At 36.6% G+C, this 18,528-nt stretch overlaps 1 protein-coding gene across 4 annotated transcripts in view; it reads right to left on the bottom strand.

The window, feature by feature from the left end:
- Positions 1–18,528, bottom strand: part of LOC139692441 (methylosome protein WDR77-like) — a 20,323-nt gene extending 1,795 nt beyond the window's left edge. Inside the window, exons 1-6 of one of the 4 annotated variants that reach the window (XM_071590633.1) lie at positions 18,318–18,528; positions 10,792–10,958; positions 5,760–6,028; positions 4,445–4,626; positions 1,281–1,479; positions 1,103–1,180 (exon numbers count right to left, since the gene is read on the bottom strand). In XM_071590633.1, coding sequence (XP_071446734.1) covers positions 1,103–1,180; positions 1,281–1,479; positions 4,445–4,626; positions 5,760–6,028; positions 10,792–10,950 — 887 coding nt within the window. In that variant the 5' untranslated portion in view covers positions 10,951–10,958; positions 18,318–18,528. Of the gene's footprint in view, positions 1–1,102; positions 1,181–1,280; positions 1,480–4,444; positions 4,627–5,759; positions 6,029–10,791; positions 10,959–13,273; positions 13,703–18,317 lie in introns of those variants that run through there. The other 3 variants (XM_071590632.1, XM_071590631.1, XM_071590634.1) reach the window with 3 other exon arrangements.

The raw sequence follows: 18,528 nt of genomic DNA, 5'->3' as shown, positions 1-18,528 counted from the left end.
TTAAATGGTTGGAAATTCATACTTGAAAATTGACTTTCAGTGAATCAAACACCAACATGCAAGAATTCCCCTTGCAATTTTATTGAACCTTCTCTTATTACAAAAAACAAACTTCAGTTATTTACTGGTTGTTTGTCCAACGCATTACAGTTTACTAGCATATTGTCCAGTCATAAATTTTGCAGTCATCATTTTGCCTCAATTCTTTCCTAACAACAGTGTGATGAGTATTCCAGTTCATAATCAGTCATATGCAGTGATAATTGAACCCGAATTATGAAGTTGAACATAGGGCTACTGATCTTAGATTTTGTGACATGCAGAAAGAAAATTGGCCATAGTTTCCAAGAGAAGTAAGATCTATGAAGAAAGGGTCTGCCCTTTGCCCAAGAGGGCCTTCTGGTTTTCCATAGCATTATAACGTGACATTTTGGAGATATGCAACACTGTCATGGACACAATCAAATTGGATTTGATAGTGAGAACTTTAAAGTAAATGGAGTAGGCCATAATTTCTCATTCTTTCAACACAACGCTCAAACAGCAGGCTGAGCAGAAAATGAACTGACAAGGAAGAGGAAGGACAAAGAGTTGGTGAGGAAAGTCAAATCCCAAAGAAAAGCTTTCCCTTTGGATCAATCCAAGGAGGACTTACCTGTTACGATGAAAAAAGAACTCTTTAGAGTGCTTGAGACCGCTTACATGGCTAGGCAATGAGTTTCATTCAGCAGAAAATCATTCAAAAGTGAATACCTAATTTCTGCATCTTTCCAAGAAGTATACCCCAATAATTTATTTTAACTTGACTCTCCCCTACCACATACATATGATAATTTTTATGATTAAAATGAATGCCTTCCCTTCTTACAAATGCCTTTCCTCACTACCTTTGAGTTCTATTTTAATGGGCATCAGGAATGATCCTGGAGGCAATTAGATGGTGGGATACAACCTCGGTTTGGGAAAGAAAGTTCAATCGGCAATGCAGCAAATTGTCTCTTGCCAAATTTGCCAGACACTACTCATGCATATGAGTGACATATCTAATGTTAATATGTGATATAACTACTCAATATAATCAAAATACTTTTAACCAACTCACTCGATATTCATACAGTTTCCATCAAGGCCAATGACTTTCACGACACTATCATCAGCACATGCTGCCAACAGATGAGATCTGGTAAGAAATTAAAATTAAATTTCAACAAATGTACACATGAAAAATTTGCCAAGTAAATATTGACAGACACTGACCCAGTAAATAACTTAAAAATTACCTGCTAGGACAAAAACTAAGTTTGTGTAATGATCTCTGAAAGACTGGCAGCTTCGTGGTTGTAGAATCTTTTTTTCCTTTCCGAGAATCAACCAAATGAACAGCACCATTTCCTAGGCCCAAAGCAAGGTTTCCAGCACAACTTTGTGGTTGCCAAGCTATTGCTTGCACACCACATTTTCCAGGAGCTTCAAATACCACTGTTCAAAGTAAATAAAATAATGAAAATAGTCATCAGAATTTATTGGAGTGGAATTTTGTTCAGGAAACATTAGACTAAATAAAAGAAAAAAGTCTGCAAATGAGAATGAGTGGCATAACAAGATTTTATGGTGAATGCTCAAGTTGTGAAAGGGATATACATAGAGTTTGCCGGTTGTATTCAAATTAAATGTTATGCCATAATGTGGAGGACTTGATATTTGCTTAAGGTATGCCTTGATGACTAGAAAATGTTTTAAGATAATAACAGATGGATGATAATGAGGTAAAATGATAACAGTGACAAATGGTTATCCATGAATGTTTATAGGTAGTCTACCTGGTAAGCGTAATCATCTTAAAGGGTATTTAATGAAGCTAATTATTTCAATAGCATTTCAATCACTGATTTGGTTGCCAGAAATATGACTTCATACAGGAGAATTAATTAATGGCTTTTCCTTCATCAAGTGCTCTTATTTTAACCATCTGCACATTGTTTTTGGCAGCACTAACAATGTGCAGGGTATCTTTCATTAGATTGCATTCACATAGTATAAGAAAGTTTAAGCGCACATGTATGCAGTAGGTCCCTCTAAATATTGGGATGATTTGGTAGCTGCTTTTTCATTGTTTGTCATTGGCTGATGAGAATTAACCACCAAGTGCACAATTATAGACTGGTACTACAATTTCAAGTGAGCATGTTTGATATTAGAAGATTCCTTTTCTACATATGCTGTTTAATAGAAAGTTCAGCATGTTTTAATATAAAGACTTTGGCTTGGTTTTGCTTCCATTTCTTCTAAAATAAATTTCGCATACACTGAATACATTAATACTTAATCTATACCCGGAGATACCAATAATGAAATTGATGGTTGGGTCCCCCATCATGAGAGATGGGGTGTTCCTACCGGAACTCCATCCCTTCTTTCCCTGCTCCCAAACTTTCCTGACTCACCTGTATTCCTACCTCTCCCCCACCCATACATGAACTTCTAGTAAAGGTTCTGAATGTCTTATCTGATGATAATAACTCGATAAACAAACCCCAGGCCATCTCAATTAATTCCTACTTGGACTAATCAAGTATTTACATCTCCCACTATGCCAACAATGTGAATTTGCAATTTAAAATGCAGAAAATAAGGTAAAAAATTGGGAGCTCAACTACATACAACTTGTTAAACTCACAATTTTTCCAAAGTTAAAATAGATATTTTAATGGTGAAATACATAAGTAGTCACCAATTAAGTTAGGCAAACAATTCATGTATATAATGATTAATTTTGTCATAAATTGTATATTCTAGGATTGTATAGAGATTCAGATCATAATTTCTTGGTATCATTGGAACAAAAAGAAAGGAATAACATAAATTAGTTCATTAAATACTAAGTTGGCAGTAGGATGAGAACAGTAGAACAGAGGTGGGAGGCCTTAAAAAGAACAAATGAAACAAGAAAGTAAACATAAAATATATGATGGCATGAGAGGCTGGGGTGGGAAATATTATGTGCCACACCTGGAATACATGCCTAATACCCCTTCAAAATTACCAACTTTCACGGAAGGATGATTTTTGGGCTTACATGTAGAATTTACCATGAAGGTGTTCAGTTACAAGACTAATTTAGTTCAATATTTATTTAATTTTTAAAAAAGAATATAAAAGGCCTAGGACCATAGGTTTAACTTTTTCTTTAGCTGGAAAATTACCACTAAGAATCACCAAGGAAAGGTTTGGCAACAAGGCAAATGACAAATTAGGTTAAAACCAGTTTTAGCTCAGAGAGAGGAGTTATGCAGGGCATTGTAGTAGTAAAGAAGACATTAGTAAAAATAAAAAGAGAACAGCCAAGTTGTCTTAGTTTGTTTTCACTTAGGCAATTTATCTAGTTTTTAAATCGCCGACCCCGGTGGCGGCGGGGTAACGTCCTCGTCTGCCATTCCAAAGTTTGCGGGTTCGATTCCCACCTGGGTGAGTTTTCCTCCACCTAGGGCATGGGTGTTTGTAAATGTGACCATTGTTATCATTAATAATAGTTCGATGTAAAGGCCAAAATGTGCTGTTTTCGGACTAATACTGAATAAATAAATAAATCTGAAATTGTGATGTCTCCAATGGGGTATATACGATACACGAGTGAATCTGGGCACATTATTAATGAATGAGATATACATTTTGAAAAATGGAAAATGACAAATGAATATGAACTGCACCAATAGTAAAAGATTAAAGGAGAAACTTGGTGAAATAAGGATAAGAGTGAAATATTACCCAAGGAAATTTGAAAATCTAGCACTCTAATTAGCGACTGAATCATTAGATATTCAACAACGAAAGCTAAAAATAGGAAGTACATCATAGGCAATCTATCATTAGTGACTCCAGGATATCATAAAACATCTTAACAAGCAAAGGGCAGAGAAATCCTATGGGGGAAGAGAAGAAATATCAAATGGAAAATAAAACTTCCAGGCCATTTATTTTGGGGCTCACATATTAAGGGGCATCCAATGTTGGATGCAATATGGGTAAAACAGAAATGGCTTCACTGCTTAAAAACTTGTCTGCTACATACATTAAATTTTCACATTGAGCAAACTATTTTAATATGAATTCAAATTTTCTTCACTTTGACAATTCTAATCTGGAGATTGTGCAACCAAGTGCTTCCTAATGATAAAAGATTCAATAAAAGAGCAAAATCACTTATCACAAGAATTATGTAGCAATACACAAAAGACAGCAAAGCTCTTAACTTAAGTTCAATCATTATGAGTTATACAAGGTTTAGTTACCACAGAGCAATTCTCAGTGGAATTATCAACCAAGTAGAGCAATAGAATGCAGAGAATAGTTTAAAGTTAGGAGTTTTACATAAACAAATAGTGAACGAAAAATCGGAGACAGACAGATCAAAGGATAATTGGTCATACTTTCAAATGTTACTCACAATGTGCTGGTCTAGGCTGTCGCGGATCCCAAATGAGCGCTGTTCCATCCAGAGAACATGATGCAAAGAGGCCTTCAGAGTTACTTCCTTTAGGAGCTTCACACAGACTAACCACCTGATGTGAGTGTGCCGGGCGGTACGTATGTTCTGTCACTAGAGCTTCAATGTCCCATATTTTAATACTGGAAAATAAGGAGTTTTGTATTCACTATAGGATTTTATTTTCGTTCCTCCCGGGGAGCATATCATTTGTACTGCACATAGTACATAAGTCTGAAAATTCAAATCTTCCTGCAAACAATTCCTGTTATTCGACCATGACAGCTGATTCTAGAAAATATTGTGAACAAAATGGTTGGCAAATTGATGGCATGATGTAGAAATTGATTCATACTAAACTGGTTCCCCTCACATATTTTTGTGCACCACAGACCAACAAATCCTCCCACCCCAACTGGAGCTCTAGCTTGCAACAGTGCAAACTCAGAATACCTCATCTTCTGGGACAGGTGATGCTACACTGCAACAAAAACTGAATCACTGTGAAATGAACATGTACATGGTAAGCCATGTGATCTAATTTTTTTTTTGGCTTAGGAAGAAGAAAGATGAAACTCATAATAGTAACTCTCTTTTTCTTATGTTCGTGTTTACTCAGATGATTTAATACCAAGAGGGAAACTCAAGTCAAATTACTTCCAAACTCTATGAACCACATTTTTATTTTACAAAAAATCAAAATCGCAGCATGTCAGCCATAAAAACTAATTTTCATGATACATCCAGGAAAAGCAATGAAAATAGCATTAAACCAATGAGACCTATATTAAACCTGTGTTTTAATAAAGGCCAACCATATTCACAACCAACATATTTGTTGGGTGAAATTAATAAAAAGTTAGTCATAACTTAGACGAGTAACTAATCTTAGTTCAAGTATCAGTGGCATGGTATAATTTGTACAAAATAAACACAGCTAGTGTGCGCTGTAGTGTTAAATAACAATGAAAGTGTTATTTCACGCAACAATTTATTCCATTTAAGATTTTTCATATCAAGCCATCATTATACCATATGACAACGCAATGTGGAACAAATATTTCCATATGAGATAAATGGTGGAAAAATAAAGTATTATTCCTCAAAAATAAAATATTATTTCCTCAATACAGATCCCAGGTTTTAGAATGAACTTCTATGAACCTGTATGGTATGCAAAAAAATGAGTATGACAGCAATGTGGTTGGTCATGAAAAATAATTCAACCATAATAACTGCTAAAAAGCTATTGAAAAGTAACGATTTATCAACATACCACATGTCCGCACCTCCAGAGACAGCTCTTGGTACGGCATTCGAGCCTGATGAGGGTAGAATGGCAAGGCAGAGAACAGCAGCATCATGCTCACCAGCTGATGCTAACGTCATCAAATGATGCTTCTGATCGCTATGCTCCCATGGCATTGCCTCCACTAGACGGTCACTACCATTTGAATTCCCACCCCCTCCACCCCACTCTCTGTTATTGCTGCCCTCCACAAGCTGCAGAAGTTGCACAACACCCGAGTCCTTGCCAATCAAAATCTGTAGATAAAATAATTATGTGACTACATAGGATTTATATGATCAGGGTATGCACATACACATGTACATATGAATTCACCTAAAATGCATTCTGCTAATATCTACTTCCATCTCAAACCCCTAGACTCTGTACTTCCTTTTCTCATCCATGACATTCAACTTTGTGGGGATACTCCACACTCTCATCTCCCTCTGCAAAGTAATGCCGTAATGTCTACAATATACTTACCTCCCTATACACTTCCATTCACCACAGTGAAGTTCTTCCTACAATACACTTGCCTCCCCGTGCCCTTTCCACCTATTCCTCAATTTGACCCATTTCGTGGTTATAAAAAAATACTTTCTCCTTCCGAGACGAACTGTTGCAATAGATAAAAGACACAGCCACCGACAGAAGAATTGCTCCCTCATACGCAGACCTATTTATGAGACTTCTGGAAAAAGAGTTCCTGTCATCGCAAGAACTGAAACCAGTTTTTTTGGGTCTGCAGCATTGACGACATTTTTAATCTGGTTCCAAATCCCCAATACCCTCTCGAAATTCATTTCCCAACTCATTTCTTTCTCTCTCCCATTTACTTTTCATTTCAATAGCTGACACCCTCCACATGCTGTAGTAACTTTCCACCTTGCTCACTGTCTTAATGAACTTATTTTGGTTGCATATGTACACAAAGAAATACGGCTGTTGTGCATTGGAGGAAGGACAATAGAGTATTGATGTTCGATTTGGGGTATGACATATACTAGGGATGAGGAAGGATGGATGCAGCTAAGAAGGGAAGATCAATTAAGAAAAGTTACATAGCTACATTTCATCAGGGAGGTATTGATGTTAAATATGAATGAAGGTCAAGTGATGAATGATTACTGCAAATGCGATGGGCACAAATCAAGAGTGAATAAGGGATTGCACATTAAATACATGGAGCAATGATTAAGGTTTCCGTGCTTACATTAAGTTCATTTGAATGAAGCAAGAATGATAACAATAAGTTACTGCAGCATGCGGAGGGTGACGGCTATTGACATGAAAGGTAAATGAGATATAGAAAGAGCAGTTGAGTCAGAAATGAATTTGGAGAGAGAGTTAGGGCTTTGGAGCTGGATTAAAAATGTTGTCAATGCAGCAGACCCAAAATTATGGCTTCAGTTCTAATGATGACAGGAACTCTTCTTCCAGAATGCTCATAAATAGGTCTATGCATGAGGCAGCCATTCTCGTTCCCGGGGCAGTGCCTTTTATCTGCAGCAATAATTCATCTCAGAACGAGAAAGCATTTTTTTAGCACAAAGTGGGTCAAATTGAGGAATCAGTGGAAACAACATGGGGAGACAAAAATTAGGAAAGGTAGTGCCATAATATAGCATGAACTTCACTGTGGGGAATAGAAGTGTATAGGGAGGTAATGTCTATTGCAGTCATTATGACATTGCTTTGCAGAGTCTCTCTAAAAAGTGGTGTGTCATGGATGAAGAAGGGAAGTACAGAGATTAGGGGGTTTGACATAGAAGTTGATATAAACAGAATGTATCCTGTGTATACCGGAAATGATAGGTTGAACTAGTTTTTATGGCATGTGTATTTTGGCAAACGAATATAAAAATATATATATATGAGGGGCATGGGCAGAAGTCAACAGGGTATACAATCAGTTAGAGGAGAAATGTGTGTGTTCCTGGAGGGAAACATTTGATTATGATGGTGATTGGAATACAATAGTAGGTGAAGAAAGGGATGGTAATGAAGTAGTGAACTACAATTTAGAAACAATGAATAACCATTGAGAGAAAGCAATAGAGTTCTGCATGAGACAGGCCTTAATCATAATGAACACTGGGTTTAAACACCATAACAGGAATACATACACATGAAAAATGCCCGAAGATCTAGGAAGATATCAGTTCAACTATATTATGTTAGGCATATATTTAGGAACAGCGTGATTTATTTTCACTTTCCCAGACAATTCCCAGTAATTTACGAGGGTCATCCGGAAAGTAGTACCCGTTCGTGCCGCATGAAGTGCTGACGACGCGAGTAGCCGCTGGACGAGGTCAGATAGCTTCAGTGGCTTGTCTGCCTTCTCTGAGCCAAGTTGCGTGACGCTAGCATTGCCTGTGTTGTTTCTGTGATTGTTTACAATGTTTAAAAAAATTGAGAACGCCGCCAGTTGTGAAGTGAGGGCAGTGATTAAATTCCTCAATGCAAGAAACGTTCGCCCATGTGATATTCATCGCCAATTAAAGGAGGTGTATGGAGACAATGTAATGGACGAGTCGTCTGTTCGGCGGTGGTGTCGCAACTTCAACATGGGGAGGGGGAACACACACGACGATGAGCGTTCGGGGAGACCGTCTGTCATTACAGACCAACTGGTGAGCTCAGTTGACGAATTCGTGAGGAACGATCGGCGCGTCACAATTGATGACATCTGTGAGCATTTTCCCAATGTTTCTCGAACAATTGTTCATGAAATTGTTAAACACCATCTGCATTATGCAAAAATTTGTGCAAGATGGGTCCCTCGCGTATCTCAATGAGCTGGCGGCGAAGGACTATGCAGCAGGAATACAGAAACTTGTCACACGTTATGACAAATGCCTTAATTTGCTTGGAGATTATGTTGAGAAGTAGTTTAAAGTATCCTCTTTCAAATAAAATTTTTTATGTTTGTTAATATTTACTTTTGTGTCTTTATTTCACGAACAGGTACTACTTTCCGGATGACCCTCGTATTACAAATGAAGCATGACAAGAGATTCAAAAGAATAAAGGGTTCAGGAAATGACCTGTAAGAGCATTTAGTGTAATGGAAAAACGGAATACCAGGTTGTTGTTGAGAAACTTATGAGTGAAGAAAGGGAGATGAATTAGAATAATATACAAGAGAAGGAAACAAAGAATGTAAAAACAATTAGGCATAAGAAAGTTCATAGTGTTGAAAAATAAACTGAGATGGTGAAAAAATAGAGCAAAAGAAGTGTGGTGGAAGATGCAGTGCGAGTACATGGAGAGTTTACAAAGGAAGGGTAACTAAAGTAAAAGTAAAAAGTGTCTAGAGATGTACGTAGAGAGGAAAAATTTGTGCAAACAATGAAAGATAAGTAGGAAGATTATTAAACGAACCATGGAAAATTCAAGAGATATGGAAGGAATATGTAGATCAGCTATATAATAAAGACATTAAGCCGGCAAGGTTAGACATAGAAAGAGAATATGATATAGATGATGATAGCCAGGGTGCACACTCACTCAATGGCGAGATAGAAACGACATTAAGGGAACTGAAATCAAATAATACCATTGGGGAAAACAACCTTCCCACAGAACTACCGTATGTTCCCATTGATAACGCACACCTTATGTATAACGTGCACCCAGGACTTTGTAGTTATCATGAATTTGTATAGGTACCATGTGCCCAGGGCTTCATAGTTATCTTGAACATGTATAGATGCTGCACATCTGTCTTTACATATATATAAAAAAACCATAAACACAGTAATCAACCCAAAGGTCAGTTTGGTAAGTGATGGTAGAGATCACCCAGTACTAAGCCTTATACGGCGTGTGAAAATTCACACATCAGGGTAGGGGGGCCAGTTCCTTTCCCTGTCCCGGTTATGGTTTCCCAGAAAGATCTGGTACCCCGAAAAATCACTTTAGCTTGGGTGGAGCTGCAGGTGCCCAGAGTGCCTTGCCCGGGAATCGAACCCGGGACCCTCCAGTCAGCAGTCCAACGCTCTACCCCCTGGACTACCGCGACCCACACACATATATATTTATATATACGTGCAAAAATTATACATAGTGGGTGTAAAAATAAGTCTATATCAGATGTGTGTGTCTAAAAATACATATATGTTTGGATTTTTTCAATTTTCATTGCATAGCGGGCATCGTCATTTCTTTGATCATCTGAACATTTTTGTATTGATAATGCAAGTGTCATCAATGGGAAAATATGGTACTAAAGGTTTAGGAAAACTTGGAAGAAAGAGTTCTTACGGAGGAATTCGTGTCATTTATGAGAGCAGAACTAGGCTGAAAGACTGTCATATTAGTGTTAGTACCCATTCAAAAAAAAGGAAGGCAGCCATTAATGAGGACTACAGAGCAAATAGTTTGATTTAGCAAATAGCTTAAGTGGTTTTCAGGATCATCAATACGTATGAGGAGGTAGAACAGGGTAAATGAGCACTAAGGGGATGATCAGTTTGGGTTCAATGAGAGGAAAGAGATGCTTGATGCCATTGGAGTAACAAGTTCACTAAAAGAGAGGAACATAGAATACCATCAAGATGTATTTGTCACTAAAATAAATTTCAAAGGCATTTTACATAGTACATTGGGTAAAATTTATGAATGTATTGCAGAAAATAGGAGTAGATTGTAGAGATAGGAGACTTATTCACAGCCTGTGCATGTCTCAGACGGCTCAAATGCAAGTGGGGGATACAAAACAGACAGGCAGGGTCAGGAAGAGGAGTAAGACAGGGGTGTCCATTATCACCTGAGCTGCTCAAAATATATGTAATAAGAAATGGTTAAAGAGACACAAAAAGGGACGTAAGAATAAATGTTGGTGGGGCCACTAGAGGGTAAAGATATCATATCCATGATATCTTTACCCTCTGGTGAAAGAATAGGATGAAGTGATTTATATCGGTGATCCTTAAAGGTGGTGTATGGAGTATGGTCAACATTATTTTAACAGATCATAAGTGATTTTTTAATAGAAAAGAATAATGATTACTTTATCTTTACATGGGAGGAACATGCCATCACACACTCCACTGTCACACAGTACACCCGTTAAACTATTATCTGTTTTAGGCTCCAATTCTGTGTGTGAATAACACCAGATTGAACCATTCCATATTCTTCCAGTCAGATTTGAGGACCCTAGAAGCATAAGTCCATCTGGAAAAGGAAAAATCAGGAATCACATTTAAAGAAATAGCTACAGATAGCACATAAATAGCACAGAAATTTCATATTTATAATCAACATAACTTTGACAAAAATTAAGCCCAAAAAAATTTGAACCCATGTGAATTTGAAATGTAACACATGACAAGATCAGTGCTAATTTTAATTCTATTTTCATAATTTTCAACACATAGGTTAAGTAGTATTCTAAGAAATCCCACCGAATGGAAAATGCTGCCCAAATGTAAGCAGAAGACTATCATACTAAAAAAATATCACCTCTGTCCCTCTTTTTTAAACTGTAAGTAACTGGATACCTCAGGAGCCAGGCAAGAGAGAAATTTCAAGCTATTAAGTGACACCCAATTACCAACAATGTATATCAATAACATGGCATACAGAGCAACCCAATTATTATGCTTTGGTTTCATGTGGCTTTATAGTTTCTTTTGCATACGTGCATGCATAGGAGGAAAACATCTAAAAAAAATTCAAAGAATAAATTGTGATGGTTCAGTTAGCATAAAAGTTATATCAAAAGCTGAAAAGGATAAATCTTCATGGGCATATGAATAAAACTGAGAAATTATATGAAGAATTACATACCTGCAAGGAAGAAAGCATGTGTTGAAACAAATCAGTAGGAAGAAAAGAAAATGAGCCCTTAAGTAATAATAACTAATATCAAGAAGAAAACAAAAGGAAGATGTAATGTTTACAGCATATTTTTTATAAGATTCAAATCTAGTGCAACTCCTAAAAACAACATTTTGGAGCCAGCCTCCCAATATTACTTTTCCCTTCAAGGATCAATTGCTCAAGTACATGATTATTTAGTAGCTGCAATACCCATCTTAATTTCACCACTACGGAGTGAATTTGCCCAAAGAGTTCTAAATAAAAAATAAAATAAAAATAAATAAATTGCCACACATTAAAAAAAATCCCAAAAGATGAGTATAAAATGATTGAGAATTCTGATATTAGAGTGAATTACATAGGAGAAACATCATTGGAGCTAACCATTCTTAATTCTCCAGTTATGATGGGGAACAATGGAATTAGGTTACGTGGAAGGCGAGGCAACCAAGCTTGTTCACTTTGCGATTTTTACAGAGGTTCCAATATTTGTTTAGACCATAAGGAGGCCATTTTTTCTAGTTTGCAATGCATAGAATCATGGACTGTGGTCAACATTAGAATAAAGACAAAAAAATGGAAAACAAATGCTGAGGTCTAATAATAATATTGAATAATTTTCCAGCGGTATCGAATGCCACAATTAAATCACCCTGAGTAATTTAAAACACCTCTTTATTCTTAAATAGCCTCTAGAATTTTTCGGTCCAAGCTCTCGCTAGAATATGGCCATTTCTGGGTTAAACTGTCAAATGAACTGAATCGTGGGCTGAAGTGATCATGAGGTATCTAACGGCTGGATGAAAAGGCCACCAGATGGGTTAAAAATGTGGGGCATACTGAGTCAATGATACCAGACAATGGACCACCAATCACCTCAAGAGATGTTTTATTTGGAGGAGAAACAATAAAGTAGACAATGCAACCTCCGTGAATTCCACGACAAACGATTAAGCCGACAGATTGATACAGAAAAGAATGTTGTTCAGGATAGAGATTGAGATGTTACGACATCCTTGTCTTCTTGCATACATATAACAGGGCTCGTCAACGAAAGTAATCCCCAGCTGAACAACTTTTCTGTTAGCTAATTCGGGCGCACTTATAGAATAATGTCACAGGTCAGGAAGCAATGTAGTTTCAAGCAATCGACATTTACGCATGAAAGCCCAGCTGGGGGGAATTGGGGTCGAAAGTTGCCTGATGAATTACAAGCGCCTGAGTGTATGCAGTGATTACCAAAATCAGGACAAACAATTTTATGCTCATTGCAGAGCTTGGAGCGAATCGAAACACTACCAAAATAGAATAGAGGCATAATACATGATGCGAGGGAGAAAAACATTCTTAGTTTTTAATATTACGGTAAGTAGAGGTAATCCTTCCAGAATACTATCATCCAGGATAAAATATCCCAGGAAAACAATAAAATTTTACAATCGATTCCTTGAATTACAAGCTGATATAATTTTAAATTAACCATTCATTAAATCTAGCTAGGAGAGAATAGAAAGGTAACACAGGTTACGCATTGTTGTCCATGAATTTTCGAACAGTTGGTTGCTGAATATAAATAGAGACTTTCACGCGAAATGCTTAATCAAATAAATGATTCCAATAACTACACTAGCGTATAAGCTAATAGTGTAAGTAATAACATTTCCTACCTTCATTTATATCAATAAAATCCAATCTTTTCTCGATCTGAGCGGGAACAAATGCAGGCTGATAGTAGCGATATGCTTCAGCAACTCGGTTTGGTTCAATATCACAAGCGCTAGATTCCATTTTCATTATAAATTGATGTTACACGTGCTTCTACCCTCTAAACCTAAATCAAACACAATGCCGACTACCGCTCTCCATGTTTCACTTCACCCTGATGTCAAAATGATAGAGTTACCAATAGATGGCCTCATAGAACGTCGGTCTTGAGTATTGAATGGCGGGTGTACAATATTCTTTTATTGCATTGCACGCTCAATTGCCCATCTCTTCTATGTTATTTATCATGGGAGCGTTAGGTGGAGTCCTTCGTATATATTTTACTACTTCATCTAACATATATAAGCAAGAGGTGCCTATATTGAAGTAAAGACGTACTAATTAATCTGAACTATACTAATAATTGATAACAATCGACGAAGTTCATTAATTATGATCATTAATTAAAAACAAGTTTATAATTCTTTTCTGAGTTTGTTCGGCGAATTAGAAATAATTTCCATACACAATTGGACCTTTGAGTTTTCAATAAAAATAAATTCTACCTGTTGTATTGCAATAATTACTTGGTCATTTCCAGTGATAATTTTACTTTTGCCATTATTTTATAGTTAAATTATTAAATAGTTATTTAATTTTACATTTTCTCCAAACAGGTTTCAAAATTATATTGTCAGTTTATTTAATAGCTAATTATCTCAATATTCTAGCATGGATTCAACAACAATTTATCCCCGTTTTTTATTCTCCTATTTTCCAAAATCATCTTAAATCCATTCTTTGGGGTCGTATAAAATTATTACATATATAAATACATATATATATACATATATATACACATATATATTTATAAATATATATACACATATACACACACTAGGAAACAAAAACAGCATGCAGAAAGCATGCAAAAAAGAAACACGTATTCTGAATTGTTGGTGGCACTGCCACCTTTCTCAAATGAGAGTCAGCTTTTTCCTTCTCTCCCATCAGAAAGGTAGCAGCGCCACTGTAAATTTGGAATACATGTGAGTTTCTTTTTTGTGTGTTTGTTTCCTAGTGTTATCTTGATAAACATTACATCCATGAGACACATGAATATATGCATTTACATACAATATAATGGCACAATAGAACATAAAATAAAACAGATAACATAATGTGTTATCTATTTTATTTTGTACTCTATTTTGCTGTTATATTGCTCTAATGAGTGCTTCTATATCATCTATATATATATATAAATTAAAATATAAATATATATATATATATATATATAGTACAATACACAGTAACACATAATATAGAAACACAAAAAAAGAGAACACTCACACGTATTTTCTTGATATTTCGACGGAAACAATCCGTCTTCCTCTGAAGATATAGAAGTAATCTTTTTTTGTGTTTCTATATTGTGTGTTACTGTGTATTGTACTATTCCGCACTTCCGTGTTACGTCTATGAAAGCATATATATATATATATATATATATATATATATATATATATATATATATATATATATATATATATATATATAAATATATAAAAAACACAGATGTAGATTTTTAGAATATAGAGACACAAAGAAAGGACACTCACAATTTGTTATTTTACGTTTCGACAGCACGGCTGTCGTCTTCAGAAGCAGATTCTGAAGACGACAGCCGTGCTGTCGAAACGTAAAATAACAAATTGTGAGTGTCCTTTCTTTGTGTCTCTATATTCTAAAAATCTACATCTGTGTTTTTTATATATTTGTGTGTCGCCGAAGAGCGTTCCATTTCGAAGATATTTTATATATATATATATATATATATATATATATATATATATATATATATATATATATATATATATGTGTGCATATATATTATATTAACCATAAACACAGTTATTAACTTGAAGGTTTGTTTGGTAGGTGATGGTAGAATTCACTTAGTACTAAGCCAAATGGCGTGTGAAATCCACAAGTCAGGGTAGGGGGGCCACCTACTTTCCCTGTATTGATTACAGTTTCTTAGGAAGACCTGGTACCCAACAAATCAAATAGCTTGAGTTCAGCAGATGGTGCCCAGAGAGGCATTGCCCGGGCCCTCTGGTTAATAGTCTAACACTCTACCCCAGGACTACCATGACCCACACATATGTATATATATGTATGCGTGCGTATACATATATTAAAGATTAAATGGATGGACAAACTAAGGAACAAGGAGGTATATAGAAAAGCAGAAAGACCATATGGAGAACTCAACAGCAAAGAAGAAATGGATGGATTGGACACATATTGTGGCTCAATGGATTGATTAGGCATATAATATATGGAAAAATAGAAGGAAAATTCCACAAGGAAGACCTAGAGACGTGTACATAGGACAAATTGAGGATGTAAAATGGAGGTATCAAGGATTGAGGGAATTGACATGAAATAGATATATATATTCAAATATATACATGTGTGCGTGTAATACTGGGACAGCACAATAGTACATAAAGTACATTATTTATAGAAAATCCAAAAATGGATATTCACTTTTAAGATAGTTTGAGCTTTCGGCCTTCTTCTGATCAGACTGATAGGCTAGGCCAGAATCTGTGTGTGTGTACATATATTTCAATTTTGACCCCATTAGAAATCGACGTGACACAATAAATAGTCATTAGCCTGATCTCTCTGACATGTTGTACACCATGTACGATATACAGTGAAGTCTGCATGTTTTTCACCAGATCGAGATGTCAGCTTCTGTGGTAGAAAACCTACAAAGGCCACCAAAATTATGTACCAGGAAAGCAAAAAATCTTATCATGTTTGATTTGATGTTGAATTCTGTTACTCCTAGCCAGAATGATTGTAGTTGAGTTCGTGAGGAGGCCAGTTATTCCATGTGACATGAAGTAGAAACAGTCAACATCATCTATTTCCTTGTGTAGATTTCAATAGGTAGGTGCATGTCACTCCTCCCCAGAGTGTACCACCTTTTGAAAGCCACTGAGTGTGCTGGCCAGGTAGGGCTAAGGCTAGTGGTAGCTTGGCTACTGATATGGTCTCCCTTACCAGACAGGTCTTGACTTAAATGACAGTGACCCACAATGACAGGGGAAGGTTTTCATGAGTAGTGAAGCATACCTTTCTAGGGAAGTGAACCACGAGTATGAATCCTGGACCTCCAGGTTGGGGGTAACACACGGCGTTATATGAAACAGTTTCGTGATAAATTCAAAGATAAGGAATAACTTAATAAATAGCCACTAGGTGATAGACAATGTGAAATACATTTGAAAGGATAATTCCATTAGCGTTTATCAGCTCTTGGGCCAACTGAAGACTGAACTATGCAAAGCAATTTATGATACACTGCATGGAGATATTAATGCAAAAATTGATGAGGTGGATTTTATACAAACCACAGAGCAAAATTCTACCTCCACGATAACACTAGTGAAGCTGGAAGGGTACTCAGCCAGTTACCTTTGGGGGTAATTCATAAAATCAGTTAAGATAGTGGATGATCAAGCTTTTCCTTATCAGTCAGCCATGGGTTTGCAAGCAGTGTTGAGTGCATTGGAAAGTCAGTTCAATAGGTATGGGAGGGGAATAAATGTACACTAAACAAAGGTTATGAGATTTTCAAGAAAGAGAAAAGCTAAGTTTAATATTCAAATATGAGTTATTAAACTTGAGCACGTGGAACAGTATATGTATCTCAGATGTGCTTTGGTTCAAGACGGAGAAAATGGTATAGACATGGGAAGAAGAATTACATCAGACACAGAAGCTTTCACTAGAAAGGAAATTGATGACAGGGACTAGAGTAATGACGATGAGAAACGTCTCCCTAAGACTATGATAAGGGGAGTGGTTTCACATGGCAAGAAAGTCTTTGTAGCAAGATCATAGGCGTAGGTTGGAGCCTTTTGAAAAATGGGTGTGGAGAAGGATGGAAAAAGTGAAATGGTTTTGTGAGGTAAACAAACAAAGAACTTGGTATGATGGGAGAAGAAAGCGGATTTTCAGAAGATAGGCAAAGGAGTAGTAGTTTTTAGGGGAGGCGACCGACAGCTAAGGTCATTTGCGCCATAGGGGATGGACAGGAAAGGGTGAAGGGAGGAGAGAAACCCGGCGTCGGCATTAGCCTGCTCTTTACGAAAGGCGCCAAGGGGTCCGCAGCTTAACGTCCCATCCGACGGACGGCGTACTCACTCAAAGTGCCCTCCACAAAGCACCTCAGTGATCGAGATACCTCTGAAAAATATTCAACACCGCCGGGATTTGAACCCGCGCCCTCAGGGTGGGAAGCCAGTACGTTAGCCCCCGCATCATCTCGATCCCCTATAGCCAAAGGAGGTAGTTCAGTTGGATGCAGAGTATTTTGCTTGCCTATGTCATGTTGAAGACTGGTAGAAGGGAGAACTCTATACCAACGAGGAAGGGGTAGGAATAAGATAAGTGTATTAGATGGAATGAATTAAGTACGCTGAATTGAAGAGGGATTTAATGTAATGTTGGAAGTCAGCTTGTGTTTTGCAGAAGAGACAAGGAAACCGTCATTGGACTATCGTGTAGACTGTCCATCCAACACCAAACTTGACCTGTAGATTACCCATTATAACATAGCCATCAAAACATTGGGTTGGATCCAAGTATTAGGGGGTAGAAAACACATTCTGTCAGGAAGAAATGCAGTGAAACAACTTTTTTTTTTAAATCAACCTTACTGAAAGGTTTCCCCTAGGTTCACCCCAGGGAAAATTTTGATAGGTAAACACAGGGGGTGTGTTGGTCTCGTTAACTTTACACCTAATTGGAAACGAATACGAAAAATACATCACAAACACCACCAAAAAATAAATCACAGAGAAAATGAAAAACGTGAGATTATGACGTAAATTCGTTTTCCAATGCAACATATCAAGGTCACAATATCAATTCCTTAAACACCTGCAACTCATGATTTATCGCATTTTATGCTGCTAACATTACCTATAGTTTTAAATATCTCACCACTGCACAGATGAAATTATTAGGATTGTTTCCATTTGGCTCTAAGAAGAGTTTTAAATATGTTTCTATTCGGTTGATAATTAAACGGGAGCATAATTTCCATCGATAATAATGCAATGGCAGTTAACAGTATTTTTAAACTATAATACATTCGAATGCAAGGAAAGGGAAAAGCTATTTACTAGTTAAA

This window comes from Hetaerina americana, unplaced genomic scaffold (genome assembly GCF_022747635.1).
Source record: "Hetaerina americana unplaced genomic scaffold, ioHetAmer1.1.p SCAF_4, whole genome shotgun sequence".
NCBI lineage: Eukaryota > Metazoa > Arthropoda > Insecta > Odonata > Calopterygidae > Hetaerina > Hetaerina americana.
Note: the sequence above shows the minus strand (reverse complement) of the source record. Positions and strands in the feature narration are given on the sequence as shown.